This window comes from Podarcis melisellensis, assembly GCF_964234715.1.
Source record: "Podarcis melisellensis genome assembly, chromosome: 11".
Taxonomy (NCBI): domain Eukaryota; kingdom Metazoa; phylum Chordata; class Lepidosauria; order Squamata; family Lacertidae; genus Podarcis; species Podarcis melisellensis.
Window position 1 is genome coordinate 21,247,929 of NC_138543.1, and position 25,549 is coordinate 21,273,477.

Consider the following 25,549-nt stretch of genomic DNA (forward strand, 5'->3'; position numbering starts at 1 on the left):
ATAAAAATCTTTGAACTTTAAACAAAATCTCTGAAATTCTTAAGTCTCATCTTCTTCAGATATTTTCAAGAAAAGAAAGGCAAGGCCATGGATGTTTGGTTGAAAGCTTTTAATTATATGTAGTAATATATTCTCAAGGTGCAAGAAGAAAATAGTTTTAAATGCAGACAGTGTCTTTTATCTTCCCTTCGTGTAACGCCTTTCTTCAGAGAATCTTTTTGCTTTCCCTTAATTTACTGTTATTTCTACTCTAAAAGCCCTAGCTAAGATCAGTATCCTTTCATGCAAGTTTCCACTTTGAACAGATCAGTCAAATGCAGAATGAAAAACAAACAACATAACCCATTGTCTGTGTTTTGCAATGAAGAATATTATAAAGGGTTAGTGTGAAATGTTGTGCCTGTCGAAATCCATTGTGGTTTACCACCTGCTTTTGATCTAGGTACTTCTAAGCCATTGGAGAAGTTGGTAGCAGAGCAAAATTCACTATTTAATTTATGATCTCACTCATTTCCCAAGTTGAAATCCATTGTCTAATCTGGATGTCTAAACTACATGTGCAGCCCAATCCTGTGTGTATTTAATCAGAAGTAAGTCCCACTGATTTGAATGGGAGTCGCTCCCAAGCATAGGAACCAACTCCTAGGGGCCGAGGGGGCTTTGGCTCCCCCAATAAAATATTTGAGGGAGCTGCCTCCCCCCCTAAGATAATGGGCATTGCCATTCAAATGGAGTGTGTGCACCGTATCATGTGATTGATTTTGCAGGGCGGAGCTTACCTGGGCCCCTGGAATATTTTATTCAAGTTGGCACCCCTGCTCCCCAGTCAGTATGCATAAAATCACAGCTGCACTCTTAATTGGTCTTTAGATTGCCCACTGAATAGTGAAAGTATTCTTGATACGGCTCTTGACTTTATTAGAAATGCATGCATGTGCTCTGTGTTTATAGGCCCTTTTAAAGGGATAACTTACAAGAGTTGTTGAGCTAGGATCTTCCTGTGTAGAGCAACTGCATGAATGGTGGAGAACATGCTAGGATACAGATCATGGGCACAACCAAGACTGGCAGTCTACATCTATTTGTATTGGAGGAAAACTCCCATTGGCACTAACAGGAGCTTTCTTTCTGATGCAAATAACAGGATTGGGGACCTGATCTAGTTTAAAACCGTAGCAGGGGATTAAAGGGTTAGAGCGCCCAATCCCCTTTGTCCTGATTCAGGTCCCACACCTGTAAAATAACAAAAAAACCAAAATGTCATTTTTAGTTGCTTTAATGATAACCGGACTAGCTTGGCGCTAAAGTGTGTGCGAAAAGGGAATGATGGTGCAAGGATGATGACATTGTTAGAGAAATCGTCATTTATTGGAACTCTGCTACCGACAGCAGATCTAGCCTAAATGGCAGAGATCTGTACAGGAATTCAGTCATGCTATAGTTTACAGATGTAATTTTTTATGAACTGGTGTGACTCAACCCTCCTCTTCTACTGACCGGTCAGCTTGACATCAATACAGTGGTACCTTGAGTTACGAAAGCCTCAGGTTACAAACTCCTCTAACCTGGAAGAGTTGCCTTGAGTTGAGAACTTTGCCCCAGGATGAGAACGGAAATCGTGTGCCGCCGGCGGCGCAGCAGCAAGAGGCCCCATTAGTGAAAGCACGCCTCTAGTTAAGAACTGTTTCATGTTAAGAACGGACCTCCAGAATGAATTAAGTTCGTAACTAGAGGGATAAGACAGTAAGCAGGATAAGTTAGTATGTTATAAACCACAGTGGGAAGTCATGGGGGAGGGGGTAATCGGGAATTTATTTTGTGATTATATACATGTGATTATGTGAAAAATGTAAAACCCAATAAAAAAATTATATATATATATAAAAGAGAGAATAATACTTCCACTTTTGATCAAATACTTTTTGGGGGTTGGGAAGGAACACACTGGTTGTTGTTTTTTAGAATAACATTTAGAAATGTACAAAGTTTTCTCCTTTGGATCCTTCTTGCATTATTTCTAGGTCAGCTGTATGGAGAACTGGCTCATATACATATTCAATACATTCTGTTGACTATCCACACCCGTTTCAGGTGCAGCAGGTTTGTGAATTTCACAGGGGGTCCTAAGGATGGGGAAAGGTCACTTAGTTCTTTTTCTGGACTCTGCACACTTCTCTGTGGAACAGGTGAACAGGCAAACAGCCTTTCCCCAAATATGTATCATACCTTTTCCATAGAGGAAGTTGTCAAAACTCAGAGAAAAGAAAAGCACCTTTTGGTTCCATTCTCCTTTTCCTTGTAGAGCTTAAAGGCTAAAACATGATCTGTGTGCCTCACAGCCTGTATCTACTTGCAGGCAAGTGAGAACAATTCCCCCCCCCCTCCCGTGTTTAACTTTTCATTATGGGGGACATGGAAAGCAAAATCAGAAGAAATTCATTGTATGTACTTAGAAAAATATCATACAATCCTACAGAGGGGATTATAAACTCAGTATTATTGAATAAATGCAACAAATGGCTTTGATTGTCAAGAAGCTTCTTTCTGAAAGCAAATTTTAATTAGTTCCCATGTATACAGCACTAGAGAGCATAGCTTAGAGGCAAACATTTCTTTATCGGTGTCAGTAGCAGCTGCTTCTATCTTAAAATGGTAAAAATCTGCTTTTAATTAAGCTGTATTAACATGCACACTGGTCTTCATTCTGGTGTCAAAAATGAGAGTTAAGCTTAACTGCACCACTGATTTTTTTAAAATGGAGATTCTGCTCTTAAATTGCATCATTAACAAGAGAGTAAAATGGAGTGTTTTGCATTCTGTGTATCTCTTTAACCTCTGTATTTAAAATTAATTATTAGCCACCTGTTCTCTGAAGAGCCAGTATGATAGCAGTTTTCTTCAAATTATAATGAAAACTATGCCATTGTTAGAGAGACAGGATGAATTGGGCTGTGGTTTGTGTGGGTGTTTGGAGTTCTCCATAAATTCTATTGCAGCTGATTTGTCATGGGGCCTTAAGGCCAGTTCCCACGTTGCTTTTTTGTTCTAAGCAGATTCAGTCTCATGATCAGGTTTCTAGTTTTCTGCAATTGCTTAGACTGATGGCTAAACTGACTTTAGGGCTGCAAGCATGAATGTAGGTATGTGTAACACTACAAAGTTACCATTAGGGAAGTGATATTTTTGAAGTTGCAAAATATTCCCTTGCTGGCATATCTCGTCTGTCCACCTGCAAAGCTTTCCTCCCTCCCTTTAGTAATAACATGTGTGCAGGATATCATAGAATTGTAGAGTTGGAAGGGACCGTGAAGGTCATGTAGCCCAACCCCCTGCAATTCTGGAATCTTTAGCCCAACGTGGGGCTCGAACTCATAACCCTGTGATTAAGAGTTTCATTCTCTGCCAAATGAGCTATTATCAAGAATTATCTTTGAATAAGTGCTTTGGATCTGTTGTGCAAATGACAGTATCTCACTGGGAGCATTTATTCTTTATCACCTGGGTAAGCCCTAAGTTAAATACAGAATAACCGAGAAGAAGTTCACTGAGGGCATGGCCTAAGAATTCTTCTATGGCAGTTTCCCCCATGCTTCCAATCTGGTGATAAATGTTGCAGTAGATTCACCCTCTTGCATTATATTATTGAAGCCAAGTAGTAAATATATGAATGCTTCCCAAAACCAAGAGCTGTATTAAAGGGTGTAGGGGCTATATCATGGACCATGCGTTAGGGGAACCCCACGAACACAATTAATTTAGCCACCCACAAATGCTAGTGGACTTTCTTATGTGCAAAAAGTGACACAAATGTAGGCAAGCAAACATATGTAGATGCTTAAAGAAACCTGGAACATTCTTTGTGTGAAAATTGCAGGATCCCACCTCCCACTTACCGGATGCACTGAAATGAATAGGAATCAGGATTGCTCATACGTCAACTGAAAATAATAATATTTGGAAGGGCATACAGAAAAGGGGTACAAAAGCAGATGCCTTGAAAAGCATAAAACCTTAAAAAGGTGCCGGGTATTTTTTTCTTAGCCTATGACACAGATAATTCATGTTGCTCTATGCTTTCTTTGTTCAAAAGAAGAAGCAAGACCACAAGTTAATCTGGAATATCTAGTGTGCTGCCAGTTCTTTGGTCGAGGAGACGGAATTAACAATGGCTAAATACCATGAAATAACTTCAAGCCAGAATCCCATATCTTCTTTGTCTGTTTTTGAAAATATTATCTTGTATCCTTTAAAGTTGCCAACTCCAGCAGCAGGATAAAAGGCAAGCCAGGGCACTCCATTCTCTTTCATAAGTAAGATCCTGGCATAAGGAGTTCTGGCAGTTGCTTTCTCTTTCCTGCTGCTTGTAAAATAACTAAGTGGAAGACATTGCTGAAGTTTCCCTGTAAGGATCGTCAGCTATGTAGGTCTTCAGAAAGCAGATACAGTGGGTGGTGAAGGTACAACTTGGAGGTAAAAAGGCCTACTTGAGTTATGTCAGATCATTTAAATGTATCTTGCAGGGAATGTCCCGTATGTATGCTTCTTTCGTACTTGTCAGGTTTTTCTCTTGGAAAGATTGGCACCTCTAAGCAAGATTGGTGTAGATGAGAAATGCCCAATGTTAATGCAGTTAACTGCAGATGATAGGAGAAGTGGGGTGGGGTACTTGCTAGACTTTCAAGTGATTTTTGTGTAATTGTGGCACCCATAGTTTTCATGATGAGACATGGGCCTCCCAGCAACACCATTTACTTATAAGTCCACACATCCAGGTACGTAGAGGAGATGCCTTCTTCAGGCCACGACAAGTGTTACTCTTTGGGAATGCCCTCTAAGACACTTCCAGGTACTAGCATACTTGCTTGGGACAAGTATGTCTACACACTAGGGCTGGGTGTGAAGTCCATCTCCTCATATATAGATTTAGCAATTTTTGACCAGGCAATATAATGTGTGTATGTGCTATGCAAAAATCACAATGTGGGAAAGAACCACGAAGCCAGCCAATACTTCTCTTGATTCCTGAAGCCCCTGTGGCTCTGCTCTTCCCTGCCTCATGCAAGGAGCAGTGAATCACAAGAACAGGCGCCGGCAAAAATCACAATACGGGAAACACTGTGAAGTCAGCCAATGCCTCTACATAGCTCCATCCATATTTCAGACATGTTAAGCTGGGGATATATCATAATATTGAAACCTAGACGTTGCCCAGCCCTGCTACACACGTCTGCAAACTACTTCCCCATGTTCAGGGAATAAGCTCTTCCAGAACATGAAGGACTGGAGGGTATTTATCTCAAATATTGTACTGGGGGGCCTGTCCTGGCTCTTTTCCAGAGGAGGCTGTTGTCTGTCAGGTGGTGCTGTCCCAGAATTAGCACATTTTAAACTTAAGGGAGCTAAGTGTGAGTAACTGGGTTCAGCAATCAAGATAGTGGAGTGCCCATGTAAGGTGCTCTACAGACCAACAACAATGAACTAAAAGAAGTATTTTATTGATAATAATAATAATAATAATAATAATAATAATAATAATAATGGTGCACAGTTTTATAATTGACTGACTTTAACACACTGAAAAAAGTAAAACTTTTGTGTCACAATTCCGTGTTCCAGGTTATTCTAAACCATGATGAGGTGTGAATTGCCATGTCATGTTTTAGCCATCACTTCCTGCACTGAGTGAAGAAATGATGTTTTTACTGCTTTGGGATTGATTCTGGAAAGAGAAACCTGAAAAGCCATGCCTATAATGTGCTTTGATTCAAAATGACTACAAAATTCTGCTTGTTGAAGCCATAATTCACTCGTCATGTCCACAGATGTGTCAACAACAGCATTTTTTGTTTCCAGGAAGATTTGACACTTGTAAATTGTGTGCCAATGAAAGGAAAGGGCATACGGTACTTCTCTTTTCTTCAGTGCATAATGATGCAGCAATCTCAGATCAGAATTCCAAGCCTGAGGTCATTTCTTTATTATAAGAAAACTTAAGATGGTGTGGGCAATTGTGACCAGATGGTTTCTACATATACTTCCAAGTATATGAATGATTAGATAGTAGCCAATGTTCCCCCTCCCTCTAATATGATGGACACTGCCTGTTTAAATGCATATATTGTTTGGATGTTGAACTCATGACAGTGTATCCAAGTATACCTAGGTCTCAAGTTGACCAAACACTGGCTTGATCTTGCACCGTATAGCAAGAAAAGCTGGTAGTAACTGGTAGGACCAGACAGTGCTGACACAAAGATGCAATGGCAGAGAATATAGCAGAAAATAGCAACTAAATGCTCCATGTAACCATTTTACCACTCCGTTCATGCAGTTACTGTATTTAATATGGTGGCTGTGCTTTGGTAGCATACACTATTGTTGCAAGGTCTGTGAGATTTGTTAGTAGCAATTCACAACTCATGATTACTGCATTGTTATAATTGTGCAACTTTTATAATTATGTTACATGTTAGTTAATGGCCAGATGACCCTCAGAGTCCCTTCCAGCTCTACAGTTCTATGATTTGATTAGTCTAATATGGTTTTTAAGTTTAAAAAGAGATTGAAGAGCAGTCTTTGAAAAATCTGTTAACCGTGCGAATAGTGTTGTTTTTGGGTTCTTGCTTTCATCTTGCCTTTATGTTTAGTTTTCTTAAACATTGCTTCTTATCTACATCACACAGTTTATTACCATCCAGAAACAGATTATAAAAATATTTTCATCAGTTTCGTGAGATTGGGTGGCTATACAATTCTTTAGCCATATGGTAATTAAAGTAAAAGCTTAGTTTTAAAGTTGTAGAAGTTTCATTTAAAGTCATACTAGCATCATCATCATCATCATCATCATCATCATCATCATAGGCATCTGTCTGTTTTGAGAGACAATGGAGTGCACCTCTGGGGGTGAAGTCAGACAAATCCCCCACCAGAAGTGCTACCCCTCCCCTAACACCCCATATACCCATTTAATTTTGTGGTTTAATTTGAAGGATTCTCTGTGCAGCAGTTGAGCCACTGCTGTATTTTCTCCTCAAATTTTGCTTCCATAGTTTCATAATTGGGTTGACACTTCTTATTGCTCAGTATTATGAACAGAACTCATACACTTGTAATTATTCCTTTCATAAGGTTTTCATTTCTTCCCCGTGATGAGGGAATGTATTATAAATGCAGAAACTCTCATAAACTTGCAAATTGCAGACCAGCATGTTTAAGTGCTGTATAATGAATTTTCTCAAGAAATGTGCTCAGTTTGCTTTTTCTCTCTCTTGTTCTCACCCCTATTTCCTCACAAATTACATACAAACTTATTTGCTGTGTAATTTCTCTTCACTAAATTTGATAGTAATAGGGCAATGCATTGATGCTTGTTTACAGTAAAATTAGGAATTCTTAAAAAGTTTACTTGAAGCTCTCTTTATAGTTAAAATATATTTTGAGTATTTAGGGGGGGAGTTTATGCATGATGTGACTGAGTGGGTCACCTGTGCTTGTTACCTTCCATCTTTCAACAGTTGCCAACAGTCTTCTGAACAATGGTTGTGTCTTCCAATTTACAATGGAGTAACAACGGCTAACTGTTTTGGGCAGTCTGTGATTAAATTTAAGACTAATGTAATCAGTTCAGTCGTAGCTATGCTGGCTCATTATGTTTTGCATGATGTGGAATTATCATGCCTGTGAGGAAGTTGCTGTCTCCTTTAATAAAACTGCTGCACATCAAGCATATTGGATACAAAAGTTTTGATAAGCAAATAGTATGGCACTTCGTTGACTGGGTTCAAGCACTATAACCTTGTTCCCTTAGATTAGGGATACAAAAGAATGTGGTGTGAAAATCCCCCCACTTGTCTGCTGTAATAACATGCCACTGTGAACGATTTGAAAAGATGTTTGAATGAAAAGTAAACAAACTTCCTGCCTCGTTTTTTCTTGCACACCAGGGTAGATGGGAAGGCAAGACATGCATACATTTCCCTTTGTGTACATACAAAAGGGTTCTAATCTCCCCTCCATTAACACTCAGGAAGCACATTTAAAAACATACTATCAAACTGCATCTGAAAACATGTACAATACATGGATTTATGATTATTGGAAACCGTTAACAACAGCGCTTGTTGTTTTTTTTTTGTTCCCTTGCTGTTTGCATGGAAGGACTTTCTTTCTGTTCCTGTGTTGCTTTTTTTCATCTTCACGTTTTCCGTCACGCAAGACTTTGCAGTTTAAGTTTGGCATAGTTGGACCTGTTTGTCAGGAAGGGAAAGAAGACTTTTCATCAAGACTTTACTACTATAACATTGCCACTTTCATCTAATAAAATGGATCTGTGCATGGAACTGGCTGTCATGAGCCCTGTGGGAACATATTTATGGGATTGGTTGGACAAGGATGAGAAGTGGGAGGGACTTGTGGAGCTAGAGGACTCTGATCCAGAGGAGGGTCCCAGTGGGTTCAGAGTTTAAGGTTTAGATGTAAAGGAAGGGCTGAAGATTGTCAGAAGAACAGCCCTCCTCGGTGCCATCGGGTACCCCAAGTGTTGCCTTGCAGCTGACTGATGGCGCCAGCCAGCGCTTGGCATGTTACCAGGTAGGTGGTCTCTCTTAAAAGACAGCCCCCTATCACTCAGGAGGGGAGGAAACCAGCACTGAATTCATAGCAAGTATGCTTAGGGAGTAAAGCTGTAGGGAAACCAAATCTAATCCACAACAGAAAATAACCGTGGCCCCAGTTAGTAAGTGCATCTGTATGCGCTTGAAGTCCTTATCTAGTAAATAACCAAAGTTGTGCTGTGTGCTCTTAGGGAATAAACATGCTTTCTGTGAATCACCCTGATATTGGGAGATGGATCTATTACCCTCCCAAGTTATTGAAAAACTAAAGAGCTTGCTCTTTGTATCCCTAGCTGATAGTAAATCCCACTGTTTAATTGAGCTTACTTCCCAGTAAAAAAATATAAGTGCAATTCAAGGTTTTAATCCTAAGCATATTCATTGGGAACAAGTCCTGTTGAATTTAATGGGGTTTAAATCTGGGTAAATATGGGAAACCCGCTATATAGCTCACAAGTGCTTAAGATGAAAAGTGCCAACATCTGCACAGCTGTAATGCACATTAAGCTTGTGTTTATAGCAGCAATATTAAACTGTTAGCACATGTGCATCCAAACAGGGCTGCAGAGAGAGAGAAAGAACCTGGGATCCAGGGCAAAACGTAGTCTTGGGGCCTTTCTCTTCCCGCCCCACCTCCCAAGCTACACGTAGAAAATATACCATAGTTGCATGGAATAACACAACACATTCATCATAGTTTAATAGGTGGCATTTCATGATGATAAAATCATTAATAAACATGAATACCAGTCCACTAGAGTCACAAAGGTTCTTTATTGGAATGTACAAGGAATTGCTTACAACACCTGCAAACTGCAATCCATTGTAGTTTCTATAAGCATTGACAATTGCTAAAATTAAATTACTAGAATTAAAAATGAGTAATTCAACCATGAAGTCTGTTATTATAATAACTAATCATTTAATATTTGAACTTGTAACCCACTTGAATGACTTGTTCCTTGTTTTCGGCAAACTTATAAATTTAACTGTCAAAAAAGGCTTTGCTAGCTAGCAAGCTTATATTGTGCTGAAAGTATAATAAGGTGGTATCACCTTTCTTTCCCTGTGGTAGATATTAAGTAATCCTTTATGAGTTTCAGTTTACCAAAGGTATGCTCACCTGATACAACCGATATGGGGATACAGCTGAGCATTCTTCAGGTATTTGTGGAAATAGATTTCCCAGACCTTAATGCATAAATTTGGAGTGAAATGAAATCGAGTGGACTTCTAATTCAAAAGGTAGGCAGGCCTCAACCCCACCCCCAATGATGAGACTCCGTCAAACTGTCATAATCCAGACTAGTGCAATGTGCTACGAAAATAACACAAGAACTAGAGATAATTGTAGAGCCATCACTCAAGCATATGATCACACCCACAGACATCAACTCTCAAAGAGATAGCATGCCTGTATGTAACATATTACAATATCAAGGACTCACATATTTCTACAACGAATATTTTATTCTAGCCTGTTTAGAAAGGCTTTTACAACTTACCCATTTTAAAGATGGAGTACACTCGCGTGCCTAAGACTTGTTGCAAGGGTAGTAATGACTCTGACAGATACCTGTGCTGAAGCATATACAGAGCAGCAGATTAGTTAAGAAAAGTGAATCAAGAAGCACAAGCCATGCATCAGCTTCTATACTTACATTTGATAAAGGAATTGCACCAATTTTAAAGGTAAAGGTACCCCTGACCGTTAGGTCCAGTTGCGGACGACTCTGGAGGTGCGCACTCATATCGCTTTATAGGCCGAGGGAGCCGTTGTTTGTCCGCAAACAGCTTCCGGGTCATGTGGCCAGCATGACTGCCGCTTCTGGCGAACCAGAGCAGTGCACAGAAACGCCGTTTACCTTCCCGCCAGAGCGGTACCTATTTATCTACTTGCACTTTGACGTGCTTTCAAACTGCCAGGTGGGCAGGAGCTGGGACCGAACAACGGGAGCTCACCCTGTTGCAGGGATTTGAGCCACCGACCTTCTGATTGGCAAGCCCTAGGCTCTGTGGTTTAGACCACAGCGCCACCTGCGTCCACCAGTTTTAGGACCTGGTAAATATGCCTAGACTTTTCATTGAACAACCTGAACTTTATCATTATCAAAATTGGCTTCCTCCTTACAGAAGCAATAGCACTAACCTGCACTAACCTGCAATATTCTTGGAACTATGATTCAGCCAGAACATGTAAACAAATGACCATAGTCCCCCCCCCCCCCCGGCAATCTCTTTCTTCATATGGTAGAACCATATTGTCAGAACTGTATTGGTTATTGATTATTGACTATGAGTATGGATTTAAGAGATATTCAATATTAAGATTTCTTTTAATGTGTGATTAGTGTGTGATTTAATATTTAAAACGTTGAAATTGTAATCTTGGGCAGAGTGAATCGATGCGGCAGGGCTGTGATCTAGCTATGAAGGCTCAGAATATTTACAGGTGCAATATTCAACACAAAGCCAGTAAGTTGTGGGGAGACATGTGGGTATCTGGGGGAGTTTGTGTCTCCTGCTTCAGCCCTGTTTTCAGGGAAAGGTGCCATGACTTAATAATATAGCACATGTGAAAGTTGCCAGGTTCAATCAAGGAGGGTAATGCTAGAAATCAGCAGTCAGCCTGTGTAGACAGTTCAGAGCTAGACAGGCCAATGGTGTAAAGCCACATCCTAGGTTCCTAATAGTAAAGGATAAAATCTGATGTGGCATTGATTTTAGTTTGCTTTTACAATGCCGGCACTTCGTAATTGCAGCGTATGGGAGAGGAAAGACAGCGGGAAGAAGGAATGGACTCTTCTGTGCTGCTATTTCCTCATTTTCGTAGCTGTGCATTGCCACGAAAATAATCGGTCTTGACATAACTACAGGATGGTTTGGCTTAATAAAATTACTGCAGGCTAGGTTGCTGGTAAGGTCACAACTGAATGAAATGATGTTATTGATTCTGAAAGCACATAGAATATAGATCATATTTGAATTAATTTGTAAGCATTAAATGGGGGGAAATGTCTAGAGATCATTTTCAAGAACATATTTTGTTGTTTTATATGTATCTACTGGCCAGTAGCATATTCTGCTGTGATAGAAGTTGCACAGCTTCCTTTTGGAAAATACGCTGCAAATATTTCTCGGTTTACATACATTTGGCCTTCCTTGGAAAATTGTTGTGCTTGCCTAGCCCACCCACCTCCCAGTGTTTGTGATAGCCTGTTTTACGATGTTTGTGGTTTTCCAGAAACCTGCTTTCAGCCGTACACCAGTGAAAAGCAGCCCTATGGAATTTATGCTTTGGGTGTACACACTTAGGGAAATTTGCAGGCTTTGTTCTTGTAAGTGTGTATCTGAAGCAGTCTTCAGGAGGGCAGAGAGAAATGTGGTTAATTAACATGATGTATCATGTTGTATCATGCAGTCTTCAGTCTCAATGGATAAATTCTTATTTATGTTTTTGTCTCATCAGTTTATATACATTATAAGACATATAAAACATGGAATGCCCTGGTTTAAAAGCTGTAATTTATGACAAGCTATTGACCTTCGGTTGCAAAATAAAGACGCAGTTTATTTATATATATTTTTGTTCCGTAAGTAGGTGCCCTCTCTTCGTCATGCAGAAGTCATTACTACCTTTAAATCTGCCCTTGTGGAGAAAGACTCCTTGATCTACTTGATTTAGTAATGTAGAGAAGAAAAGAGAACCATTAAGACCAAATATTGTGGTAGTCTTTCCTTTTAACAAGAGGCGGCAAAATTAAGGACTCTTAACAGATAACTAAAGGAAAGGAGTTATATGAAATTTCCTACTTTAAATCTGTTTAGAACGTTGATTGAAACATTCCGTAGCTGCATATAGGTTCCTCCTTCAAGTAGTGATCTGTAGTCATAACATTTTGTCAGAGGGGTTTCAATCCAGGTTTTCCTTGATTTATAAGCTTCACGGTGAATTGAATTATCCCTCTGTTTTGGTGTGTTTCATGGGCCCCCTCAGATTAGGTGGTTAAAATACTATCACTTTGAGGAAAGTTAGTCTCACCCAAGCTGTACAGATGAATCCATATTAAATTAATGTTTGGGATATGTTTGCTGAAAGAACTAAATTGTCTGTGAATTTTCAATTAAAGTGATACTTTTTTCAGTAAATGGTCCCAGTAACTATTATTATATTTGCTTATTTAATTTCTATACCGCCTAATGTATTTAAAATATCTTTAGTGTACAAAAAACTGAAGCAACAACGGGCAAAAATTAAACAAAATATTACAAAAATACACAGTTACGTATAAAAATGTTACATTGATGCAACTCATTTTCCTTCTGACACGCTCTCCATCTCAGCCTCCAGATTCTCACCCAGGGCCCAAACAAACTCCCAACTCACCCACAGAAGTCTCACAATGGTTCCTGGAACAACAAACATCACTCCCCGTCACTCACTTTCTTTTTATGGGCGGGCCCAGGATGGATGATGCTGCCTTAGGCTGACCTCGGCTGCGACCCATTCAGTTGCACTTTCCACACAAGGTATAGCAGGTTCTTGAGTTTCCTGATGGGTCTAGAGGATGGAGAAAGGGCTCCCCTTCAATTGCAGCTCTTTCTTCATCCTCTGTCCTCTCCTCTCCCAACTGCTATTAGAGATCCCCTGGCAATGAAAGCAGTTGCCAAATGGGAAAAATCCTACTTCCTCCTGGCTAGAAATGTGAAGGTCCTGGAAAACTCCCCTGGGGGAAAAAAATGTTATTCCTCCTATTTTTTGCACCCCAATTCCAGGCCTCCACATTTCTAATCCCAGCACACTTCAACACCAGATTATTGGTTGAGGCTTTGGTTTCAGGACAAAACATGTGAATCCCTTGGTAGTGACTGCTTTGTAAGTTTTGCTTTCACTAACTCTGCTTCCAATGTAGTTATTCTGTGTGAAAACATTCCCAAATTATTTTTGCCCTGTGCACAAACCAAGGTTCTTAGTCAGTGGCATTTGCAACTTATTCCGAGAAAAATACTTTAGGCATACAAAGTATTCATGGACAATCTCCTGAAAACAAGCCTATAACCGTAATTAAAAGTAGACCTAGATGGCTCCCCAGGTTTGCTTGTTTGTTTTCTTTTCCTACAATCAATGGGTGTGTGGGCCTCTTGGCATTAATTAGCTGTTGTGTCTATTTATCAAATATATATCTACCGAAACAATGTTAGTATTTCACTGCTAAGGGCATTTTTTGATGTTTTAGATCTCCTTCTATATCTGTTGAATAAAACAATATATTCAAATAACTGATAAGGTTTACAGAATACAACAAACCCTAATCCATTAAAAGAAAGGGTAGATTTGCCTGGAGCGTTTTATTAATTAACCCCAAGAGTCTGTTGGTCTAAGTGTTGGAGGCTAATGCATTTTTCATTAGCTCTGTGAATAAAGAAATCTTGAACGTGATCACAAGAGGTTAAGCATTCAAAAGTCTTAAGTGAGCTGAGGTCCTGGTTGATTAATTAAAAGCATCTCAGTCCTCGAGATGCATGTGAGAGCAATTGTCATTTCAAAGTAAAAATATGTAGGGAAGCTACCTGGTGTTTAAGTAGCTTTCCTACATATACCTAGACCCACAGAACTATGCAACTCATTTCATGTGCTCCAGCTGGATTTTGTGTTCTGTTTTTCGTACAGACCATCCCTATCCTCTGTGTCTTATGGACATTTTTGAAAATGAGAGATGTTCAAAATGAGTTGACATGGTGCCTTGCCGCAATACAAAAGCGCGGGGGGGGGGGGGAGAAACAAATTCCACTGAGTGTGATTGGAATGTAACTGTGCAAACTCCACATCCCAAGGAGTGACGTGGACACGATTTTCATTCTGTGCACCTGCACGGTTGCTCAATCATCCTTAACCCTGGTTGGGTTTTTCATTAGGTGCCAAGTGGGCCGTTGTGTTGGTTTGTTTAGGACGGATCATTTCGCCATCATTTACTAATTGCTGGTGAATTTTTCTGGAGTAGATGATTTGCCTCTAGGGGTGAAACTATGCTCTCACAAGTTAAAGGAAAGGTTATTGAAAGCAAATGAGAAGTCTCTTGATATTTGTGTTGTGTATATTTCAATAATGAGCAAACCTCCTGGAAGAAGGAGAAATACTTAATAAGAGGCAGAACTGATTTATTCCCCCCCCCACAAAATAATTCCAGGGGGTTGGACTAGATGATAATTGGGATACCTTCCAACTCTACATTTCTATGACTCTATAGCTAAGATAACTGTTCCTTCCCCACTTTAGGCATTAATACAATCTTTAAAATACACTACAGGACATATTGACATCAGTCAAAATATCTGGCTAGATTTATTTACACAGCCGTGTTGGCTGAGGCTGATGGAAGTCTGAAACAGCTGGATGCTACCAGGTTGGTCTAGCAAAATTAAATTAAGTACTGGATTGTGGAGTAAGAGATTAGATATGAAAATGTGAACTAAATGATTATGCTTAGTGTGTAAAGCAGATTCTAATCATGGATGTATTCGCACTGCGGTTTTCTTTGTTAACATCTATGCATATTGGGAGAACGAGTTGCCAGCAGGAGAAACATATATACATATAAATGTCTATTAGTTTATTCTCTGTTTGAACATGTATCCAGCTAATTAAGCTCTAGCTCCTTGTCTTGGTAAATATTTGCAATATTAACCATTATTAAATCAAAACTCTTTGCTTGAACATGCAGTCTGCAAGTTGTGGTCTAGCCTTGTTATCATTCCCTTAGATCAGTTATTTTTATGTGCTTAGCTATATCTGTCATAAAGTTTAATCATACTAAGAGTTGTGGGTGTGCTGTAGAACTGAATTACTGAACCTACTCAAAGGCTCAAATCTGGAACGTGCAACAAGGAATGAAGTGAACAAAAGCGCCTTAATCATGTATACTGAGGTTTACTTTTCTGTTGGGAATGAGGACTTAAGGGGTTAAGCGATATGCTTTAGGGTGCCATTTGCAAAATTTCTCTCTTGCTGATGCAAACACACTCCTCCCTTTGCCACCACAGGAGTCCTGGCAACCCCCAGGCATACCTGGAAGGTTCATAATGCAATTACTCTGCAATTTGTGGCTGGTCCTGCCTTAGATGAACTGTGTGTAGGAACAGGCAGTATTGCTGAAAGTTGCATGAGTATCTGGCTCATAGGGGAAGATCACATCAGCTGAGTAGGGAACTTTGGTCGATTCTGTTCATGTATTTTTTGTTGAAGACTCACTTTAGAACAAGGATAGGTAGCCTGTGGCCCTCCAGATGTTGATGGATTGCAGCTCCAGGTATCTGGAAGGTCACAGGTTCCCCAACCCTGATCTGGAGGATCAATAGCCGAGGAAGTACAATTAGTGAAAATGGATCTCAGTGACATTTTGGTCTCTTCTTAAAGCAGGTCTGTGTTCCCAGGCCTTCGCTAGTGCTTGATTGCAACAGGTTACCATGTTCTTTAACTCTTCTCTGAGTTTACCAACTGTGTTTTTTGTGGTTTTTGTGTTGTGAAATTTGCGCTTGTCAACTTTTGATGGCCTTGCACCTGTTAAAGACATTGAGCCTCTGCTACATTTACAGATCTGGGGTTTGTCATATTTATATTTTGTGTGCAGCATGAATACTCAGAACCACTTAACCTTGATTTGTCAGACTTGTTTTAGAGCTTTATAAAAGCTGGTCTCACCTTTTAAAACAGATTTGTGCGTTGCAGTATTTTAATGGTTCAATTTCATTTTCTGTCAAAAGGAAAACTAGATCTTCTCTGAAGGTTCTAGCTGTCATTTTATAAAACCGGTAGAAACCTGCCTTTCTGGTTTATAGTCTTGTTACCATAAAGCATGGCCCTATGACTCATTTTGAACAATTCTTTGTTCGCTCTTGAAAGCATTACTGATGGTATTTCAAATAAACTTGTTCCCTTTAAGAATGCAAGCCTCTAGCAAGTTTGATCTTTAGTATGAAGAAGATTGTGTAAGTTTAGAAACAGCTTCTTTCTTTCTCTCCCTCTTGCGTTTAGTCTGTAACATTTATTTATTTGTCATGGAAAGTAATTTCTTAGCTCATTATAAAAATTATTTCTCTGTCTGGTGGTAGAAATGCTTGAGAAATTAGGTTTCTGTGAATTCCAGTCCTGGTCTGCACCATCTGGACTAAGGTGCAGATTGTTACATAATTATCCTTTGGATTTTACACTTCTCCACATTTGTGTGATAAAAGTTCCCATAACTAGAAACATTCCAGTTGGCAGTTGACACTTGGACGTTGCACAGCTGGTTGGTTAGAGCATGGTGCTAGTAACTCCAAGGTTGCAGATTCGATCCCTGTATGGACCAGCTGCATATTCCTGCATTGCAGTGGGTTGGACTAGATGATGCTCAGGTTCCCTTCCAACTCTACAATTCTATGATTCATAAACAAAGATTAGCCTCAGCAATATCAGACAGTGATGCGTGCCTGTAGCCTGCTCATGAAATAGTTGTGTGTTACGTTGCACTGAGAAAGCAGGTGATGTGTGACCTGCCCTAGCATTTCTTTAACCCTACAGGGAAACTTAGAGTTGAGCCTCAAACCATTCCCCTCCTTTTTTCCTGCTTGGACAAAATGAAATGGCAAAGCTTTGAAGACATGCATATGCAAACCTAGAGTGCAGGACTATGGCAGGTCACAGAATAGCAGTTTGATAACATAAATACATGACTCTCAAAATATCGATGCTGAGTAACACACAAGTGTATTTGCTCATTTCTGCAAAATAGCTAAAGAGAGTATATAAGGGTCATTGAGATTTTAGTTATGAAGACAGGAAGGCTGTTTCTAACTACTAAAACAACCTCCTTTCATAGACAAAGCTAACTGAATGCATGAATGGCACTGTGCAGCTAACAAAAGACTGAACCACTTGTATGAAAAGACTCTGTACATTCTTTCCCACAGAAGTCAACGAAAGGGTCGGTTGTCCTAGGCTACGTATTCCGGCATTTAAACCTCGTGGAGATAGATTACTTTGGACTGCGTTACTGTGACAGAAGTCACCAGACGGTGAGTAAAAGCACAACAGTGGCTTTCCAGCGTTAAAGCTAACCCTTCTTGTTTACCACTTTCCAGTCATATTTTAAACTGGCATTTACTCTTGTCAGCAAGTTAATTTTTAAACCAGCCTAAATTGAGTTGTCGTGGTTATACACAAATAAGCACTTCTTTATTTATTTGGAGTTCTTAAAAGAAATGGTCTTTTCTGTTCAAATGAGTAGACCTTCTTATGGATAGGAACAGGTGTCAGGTCTACCTGCATGATTACAACATTTAGTGTTTGTTTTTTTAAAAAATGAGCAAGCAAGTGGTTGAGTAGATTTCCCTTTAAAAGTAAACTTACAGCTGTCATCTACTTGTTATTTGTGACTATGCCAAACTCTAGACATGTTCCCCTAGCTTACCAGCTCTCCCTTGTATGATTTTGCCACACCTCTAGTAAGTCTCTTGTAGAAGGGTATTAGGTGGGAGGCGGACTCTGTTGAATGGATACCTATCATTTCTAGGTTAAGCTTTTTGTGGAATCTGAATGAAAGGTACATGTGCTGAACTGAGGTGAAGGTTCACGCGTGTATAGGTGGATAGGTATGACTCAAACAGACTCAAGATTAAATGTTCCATCATATATTGGAGTGATGTAAATGAGCGATGGAAAATCAAGAACTTGCCCATGATTACACATACTGTTTGTGCAAGTTTCAGTCTATTGTCTCATTTCCTTCTTTACTTGATATTGATGATTGGAGTAAAGATATCAGGTGGAGTTCAACGTTGCTTTCTTTAAAACGTTCCACTTGTACAAAAAAAATCCAGCTTGCTAAATGAATACGAATATTATTTATTTGTGTAGCTGAAGCACTTACAAAACAAAATACATAAAACAATTAAAATACATTGCATAATTAAAATAATTGTTAAAACCAGGCATTCTGTCAGATAAGAGTTTGCCCCATGAAGAATTTCACTTAACATTCCCACAAACCTTTCTCCTTAAAATTGCCACACCAAAGGCATAAAAGGCTACTTTTCCGGAGGTGCCAGGGAACCTGTCTCCTAATAAAAATTTAATGAAATGCCCAATCAAACTTTCAACTGGGAGATATAAATCTTTGAACAGGGCTGTTCTTAAGTCCTTATAGATTGGAAAAACTGGTAAGCAATGGGGTGAATCTTCAGGCACATGGGCAAATGCATAAAGAATTGGGCAATAGTGTCCTTCAACTGTGGCTTGCTAAATAGAACACTCCCCCTCTCATCCCTTCTCTATTCTGGGGGTTCTCTTGACACCCCCAGAGCCACTGGGGTAGGAGATAGGGAGAAGCTCCATTGAGCAACTAAAAGTCCTTGTGCAAGACTTCCACTAAACAGTGGCGTAGCGTGGGTTGTCAGCACCCGGGGCAAGGCAAGTAATTTGCGCCCCCTAACCAGTGGATTTCCGCCCCCTAACCCGTGGATTTGCTCCCCCTAACCCTAACCCCCAGATGTTGCGCCCGGTGCGGCCGGCCCCCCTGCACCCCCCACGCTACGCCACTGCCACTGAACATACAAGCACTTTATCATACATTCAGATGAATTACATATTTTACTGAACAAAACAAAGACAAACCTTGATTATGTACGCTTGACTGAAATATTGTTTTTTTAAAAATCAGATGTCCCGCAGTGTGAAGTATTACATTAAGAATACATAAGCCATAATCAAGCAGAGATTCCTGACATTCTTTAATGATTTTTAATATAACTTTTAAATAGAGTTTTGTATGCCTGCTGTTTCTTTCTTTTTTAAAAAAACCCCTCTATATTAAATAAGAATAATTACACATTTTATTTGTGTTTTAATAGCTATTCCTCATTAATATTTCCCAGGCAGACAAGCAGATCTCAGGGTTTTGCTTTTGAGATCCTTCCCTGTGAGACATGTAGCAGTAAAGACTAGCTGTCCTCAATATAACAAAAGGAGCCACGGAATTACACATTAAAGACTTAGCTGGTATGCAGCCTTTGTTAGCTTAAATGTGACGTCCACCCTATGAAAATGATTGTGGGTGCCTACAAGCAGTGCTTGATGAACGTAATTGAATGATTTTAATGAAACACACAGGCTGGGGTTGGCAATATGATATTACACATGTATAAGCGAGTTGAAGCCTGAATAATTGTATGTGTTTGAACTAGTTTAAACACAGCACTGTGCAATAGCAGAACAAAGTTGTACTTGTGTGTCATGAAAACCGTAGAGCAGTGTGATGAATCTGTAACAGATAAGCAAGCAGAAGGGACCTGTTGAACAAGCATCTTCTCTGTGGAAAAGGGGGGGGGGGGAATCAAGTCTGCGAGGCTGAGCATCTGTAACAGAAGCATTTGCTGATTGACACCATCCATGAAAATGGATAATTTTCAACCTAGCTAATGGCTTCTTACAAACAAGTTCAGAGTGCTTGACCTTAATTTGACTCGGTACACAGCAACAGAATGTTAACAGTGCCATGCCCACTTAAAACTTAAGTACAGTCATACATCACTGGAATTTTCAGCTTATGTGTCTTTTTATTTCTGGAACAGTTTAAAGCACACTGCTCTTGACTGCATCTTAAAAACTGGCTTCACCAATTTTGTAGAGTACCCATCATTAGATGTTAAGATCCAGCACCCCTTACCCATGTACTTGTTTTACTCTTTTAAATTAAATCCCAAAGTCTTTATGAAATTGAGGTGGACTTGGGTTTAGAACACTATCATACATAGCTGATGCCTTCTGTGAAATTCCGACTCGACTAAAGAGCTTGACATTTTGGTAGGAGGCTTTCAAGGAAAATATTGGGTATTTTTTGCAGGTTTGTTGTTGCATGGGAGGGAATAGAGGAACTATTTCACAGAGACAAGGGAGCCTCCCTCTGGAGAGATGCCATTTCCTGTGACCAGGAAAAATTACATGTCCCACAACGGAGTGAGCGCCTGTTGTTCGGTCCTAGCTCCTGCCCACCTAGCAGTTTGAAAACACATCAAGTGCAAGTAAATAAATAGATACCGCTCCGGCAGGAAGGTAACCGGCATTTCCATGTGCTGCTCTGGTTTCGCCAGAAGCGGCTTAGTCATGCTGGCCACATGACCCGGAAGCTGTCTGTGGCAAACGCCAGCTCCCTCGGCCTATTGAGCGGGATGAGCGCGCAGCCCCAGAATCATCTGTGACTGGACCTAATGGTCAGGGGTACCTTTACCTTTAGGGTAGTAGGAGCGAGTTAGTGGCTTTTCTTGTCTATGGCTCCTTTTCTTATGAATGAGATGTTTGACAGATGGATCAGGTAGCTCTGTAGCTCTGTACTTTTGACATACCCCCAGGGAATCTCCCACATTAAATTTCTGCTGTAGTTAAGTGACATCCTATTTCCATTCCAAAACCATTAGTGTGGAGTGTGCCCCTTCCTTCCTTCCTTCCCTTCTCTCTCTGTTACTGAGGGCAAATGCCCACTTTAACAAATCTGTGCCGTATGTATCAAGCCTGCAGCAACTCATAAATATTACACAGTGTCATGACTTTTTGCAGCTGACGTGCTGGCAAATAGTGTATTTTGGTAAGCCTGAGTGTTGTAATTGTAGGACATGTTCTTTCATGTTTCTGGTTGTGATAGAGCCCTATAGTGATTTGGCAATTAGATTATTAACGTTAAAAAGGCCTGAAACAAAATGCATATCCACGTACTCATAAACGGTATGCTTGGATCCTGCACCTTGATGCTTATTGCTGTAAGGGACTGAAGCACTTGCTATGTGTTTCCAGGTTGTTCAAAATCTGTTTTTAACAGCCTCTACCTGGAGATTACGGTATATCTCTCCTTCTGAAATCAGTTTTTCAGTTTAAAGCGAAGGATGAATTGTGATTTGCCCTTTCTTACATTACAATGCTCTGTTAACAGTGTCTTGTTCATTTAATACAATGGCCAAGATAGATTTGCCACATAATTATTTAAAAAAATAAGTAACAGCAGTGCTTTTTTGTTATCCTTATGAAGATAATCATGACTGCCACTGAGGTGTATAGAGAAGCTTTTGGCTTTCACATGCTCACAAAAAGATGCTGAATGAATAATAATGTAAAAGCAGATATAATGTTAGTTTGTAATTTTAACTTTTCTTCTTTGGAAAACTTTGCAGATGTCAGATGCTTACAAAGCACATTCTTTTTTGTTTCTGTGTATATCTAGGACAGAAGAGAAAAGTAGGCTCAGTTTGCATGCCGTGGTTAAAGCATAGTTAGTGGTAGAAGAACAAAGAAATGGCTTCTGATTTGCTCCCTGACAGCAGGACCTGCAATTCTGGATTTTGTATCATATCAGAAACAGGCTTTATGGTTTGTTTCAGGGTGCAAGCAAGATACTTTTCGCATAACCATATAGAAACCTGGTGTATACTGTCTCCAATTATTCTAGGATAACATTAGCTTATTCTTTTCAGGGCAAGGTAACACCTTTATTTTAAAGTCTCTTTATATAACCATATGTATTTATAATAGTTCGCTATAACTGTTCTTCTTCGCATGCCTCCTTGAGGAGAGGTCTGGAGGGTGGCAACACAGGAGCAGGCCTTTTCTGCAGTGGTTTCTCACTTGTGGAATACTTCCCCCAGGCAGCCTCACCTGGCTCCTCATTTACATATCTTTAGGTGCCAGGCAAAAACATTCCTCTTCTCCCATGCCTTTGGCTAATTGAACAATCTATGGCCTTTTAAATTCTTTCTCTGTGTGCGGGAGGGGAATTTTGTTTTTGTTTGTTGCAATGTTATTTATTTTTGTGTTTTTATTTTGTAAATTGCTCTGTGATTTTTCAGATGAAGGGCAGTATAGAAATTTAAACAATAAAAATATGAAATAACACTGGTTTCTATTACTTTTTTCACAGTACTGGCTGGATCCTGCAAAGACCCTTACAGAACATAAGGAACTCATAAACAGTATGTATATGCAGTTGGTTAATCATTAACTGTTTCGTGATGGAGAGGCATAGAAAATACTGCATCTGCAAAGCTAACAGTGTTGACTGCAGATGTCTGGTTAATGTTATGTCTATGGTGACTTTGCACAGAAATACCAATGTGGTCGAAATCAAGTCAGGAGGTAGAAGATAGAAGATAAAATAAGGCTACAGAGAAGCTCATCAATTGCTGATTGCATCTGGCATAGCTTCTCATAATTTTTTGCCACTCCCTCCATATCTTTGGAGTGATTCATTTTCATTCCTCCCATTTTTGTGTGGCCTGCATGGAATAGGAAAATGTGATGGCTACTTAGGCATTGTCACATATCCAAGGTTAAAATCAAGTGCATACTTTCTCCAATAAGGTCTGCTGAAATTAATGGAATTGACTTCTAAGTAACTATGTTTAGGATTGCAAGGTGTGCTTTAAAACACACACACACAATTAAATGTTCTTATTTTTTATAGCTGGTCCACCCTACACACTGTACTTTGGTGTTAAATTCTATGCAGAAGATCCATGCAAATTAAAAGAAGAAATCACAAGGTATGAATAACCCTTAGCAATAAGAGTGAGCAGGTGTTTTTAAAGTATCTAGTAAAATAACTATATCAGCTCATCAAGGAACTGTTCCTTTTTAAAAGAGAGACAGAGAGATGGAGAACAACTTGAGACTCTTAATTTTCTTGCTATAAATCCTTGTTGGAAAATGATGTTTAACTCTCACTGGTGTTGGAGGGATGGAGTTAAATTCAAATTTCAGCTTATTCATGTCCCTTTTCTTTGCTTATGTTTGTGTTCAAAGTTTTGCCCTGATTGCGGAAGTGTTTTTTCTTTTGTCTTGTTTGAGTAGTTCTCAGCTTTTTATTTTGCCGTTATGGATCTACTTCTGCAGAGAGTTTGTTGTTCCCCCATAGCTTTTGTTTTTATTCTAACATATATGATAATCAGTTGCTGATTGTATTGCATTTTAAGTGGCCCTATTCAACATGCAACCTTCGCCCTGATAGTGAATGCAGTCTGCATACTAATATGCTTTTTTTAGTGCGTAAAAGCATGTTGCATTGGAGACGGCACATCATATCCAATAATTCAGTAATGTGTGCATGTATTCCTAAGTAATATATATCTGTAGGCTTACAGCCTCACCGGCCCCCTATTCCAGATAATTGGGGAAATAGAAGACTATAAACACATTGATGAGCGTGCAGTTTATAAGGTTATATACAGGAGATAATTTCAGTACAGTGGTACCTCAGGTTACAGACGCTTCAGATTACAGACTCTGCTAACCCAGAAATAGTACCTCAGGTTAAGAACTTTGCTTCAGGATGAGAACAGAAATCATGCGGCTGCAGCGCAAAAACAGCGGGAGGCCCCAATAGCTAAAGTGGTACCTCAGGTTAAGAATAGTTTCAGGTTATGAATGGACCCCCAGAATGAATTAAGTTTGTAACCTGAGGTACCACTGTAGTGTAGTAACTGCCTTTAAAACTCCCCCACTAACCCTGGTAAAAGTAGTTTGCTAACTGTACAGATGTTTTATCTAGTCCAGACCTGCAGTTCAGATCCTGCTGAACCATAGCTCCTGAACATTGACCATGCTGACTGGGGCTGATGGGAGCTTGAGTCCAGCAACATCTGGTGGGCTTCATTCTCCCCATCCATCCTTGGTACATATTGGTAAATGGCTTGAGGTGTTTCTGTTTTCCCAAGTATCTAGTCACCATGTGTCAGTAGGCCAGATAACCAGCATTTCTGGTTAAGTTCATTTATTCGTAAGTTAAATGCTTTGTTAAAAAGGAAAATGTTTTTGAAGCAATGGATTATACATTGTTCAAAGAAAAGTGATATATATATATATATATATATATATATATATATATATATATTTGCTTTCGTAGATTTTCACGGGTACAGGAATGCAGGTTTTGGTGTCCTCGGGTGTCTTCCCGTGTAAAAGTTGGGGTGACTAGGCGACGTTTCGACGAGGTCTCACTCGTCATCTTCAGGCTGGTGCTTTCGGCTTCTTGTTACTTGTGCTCTGTTCCAGTAACAAGAAGCCGAAAGCACCAGCCTGAAGATGACGAGTGAGACCTCGTCGAAACGTCGCCTAGTCACCCCAACTTTTACACGGGAAGACACCCGAGGACACCAAAACACACACATATATATATATATATATATATATATATATATATATATATAGGTTGGTATCCACTGTTAGTCATACTCGGAGCAGACTCGTTGAAATTAATGGGCATGACTAACTTAGGTTAATTAATTTCATTGGGTCTGCTCTGCCTAGATCTTGGTTGGATACAACTCAATGAAAACATTATGGAACAGTAAGGCATTGTGCAAATTCCCAGCATCCTTATGGAACCACAGTTGCCAGGATTCTTTTAAAGAAGCTGTGATAGCCAAGTTGTTTATCAGATTGATCTAGAACACCAGATGTAGCCCAAGGCTGCTAGTTGTAGTGCCAGCTTCCGCTTCTTAGCTTTGTCATCATAAGTTCACAGCGGTGCATTCATGGCATGTGTCACAGTTTACATGCTGGGCAAGCTTTTCCATTTCCATTTGATTTGAGATACTCAAAGGAAATAAAACTTAATATCCAGTTTGTGGCGTTTGCTGCTTGTCCCCTCCCAAGCTAACCTGGCAATATTCCTTTCAAATAAAACTGCAACAACAATATATTCGTATGTTAGGATCCTTATACTTGTATAGTTACTTCTATTTTCTGTCTTTCTTTTAGGTATCAGTTTTTTTTACAGGTGAAGCAAGATGTCTTACAAGGCCGCTTGCCTTGCCCTGTCAACATTGCTGCTCAGCTGGGAGCATATGCAATACAGGGTATGTGCTTTGTACTGCGTTTCCCTTCATAAATGCTAGATTTTGTTTAGGTTTGGTCA

General features: G+C 39.7%; 1 protein-coding gene across 2 annotated transcripts in view; it reads left to right on the forward strand.

Annotated features, from left to right (window-relative positions):
• EPB41L4A (erythrocyte membrane protein band 4.1 like 4A) overlaps positions 1–25,549 on the forward strand; it is a 94,525-nt gene that overhangs the window by 15,328 nt on the left and 53,648 nt on the right. For both annotated transcript variants that reach the window (XM_081930583.1, XM_081930584.1), the window contains exons 3-6: positions 17,565–17,669; positions 22,556–22,607; positions 23,099–23,177; positions 25,393–25,490. In XM_081930583.1, coding sequence (XP_081786709.1) covers positions 17,565–17,669; positions 22,556–22,607; positions 23,099–23,177; positions 25,393–25,490 — 334 coding nt within the window. The remainder of the gene's footprint in view (positions 1–17,564; positions 17,670–22,555; positions 22,608–23,098; positions 23,178–25,392; positions 25,491–25,549) is intronic.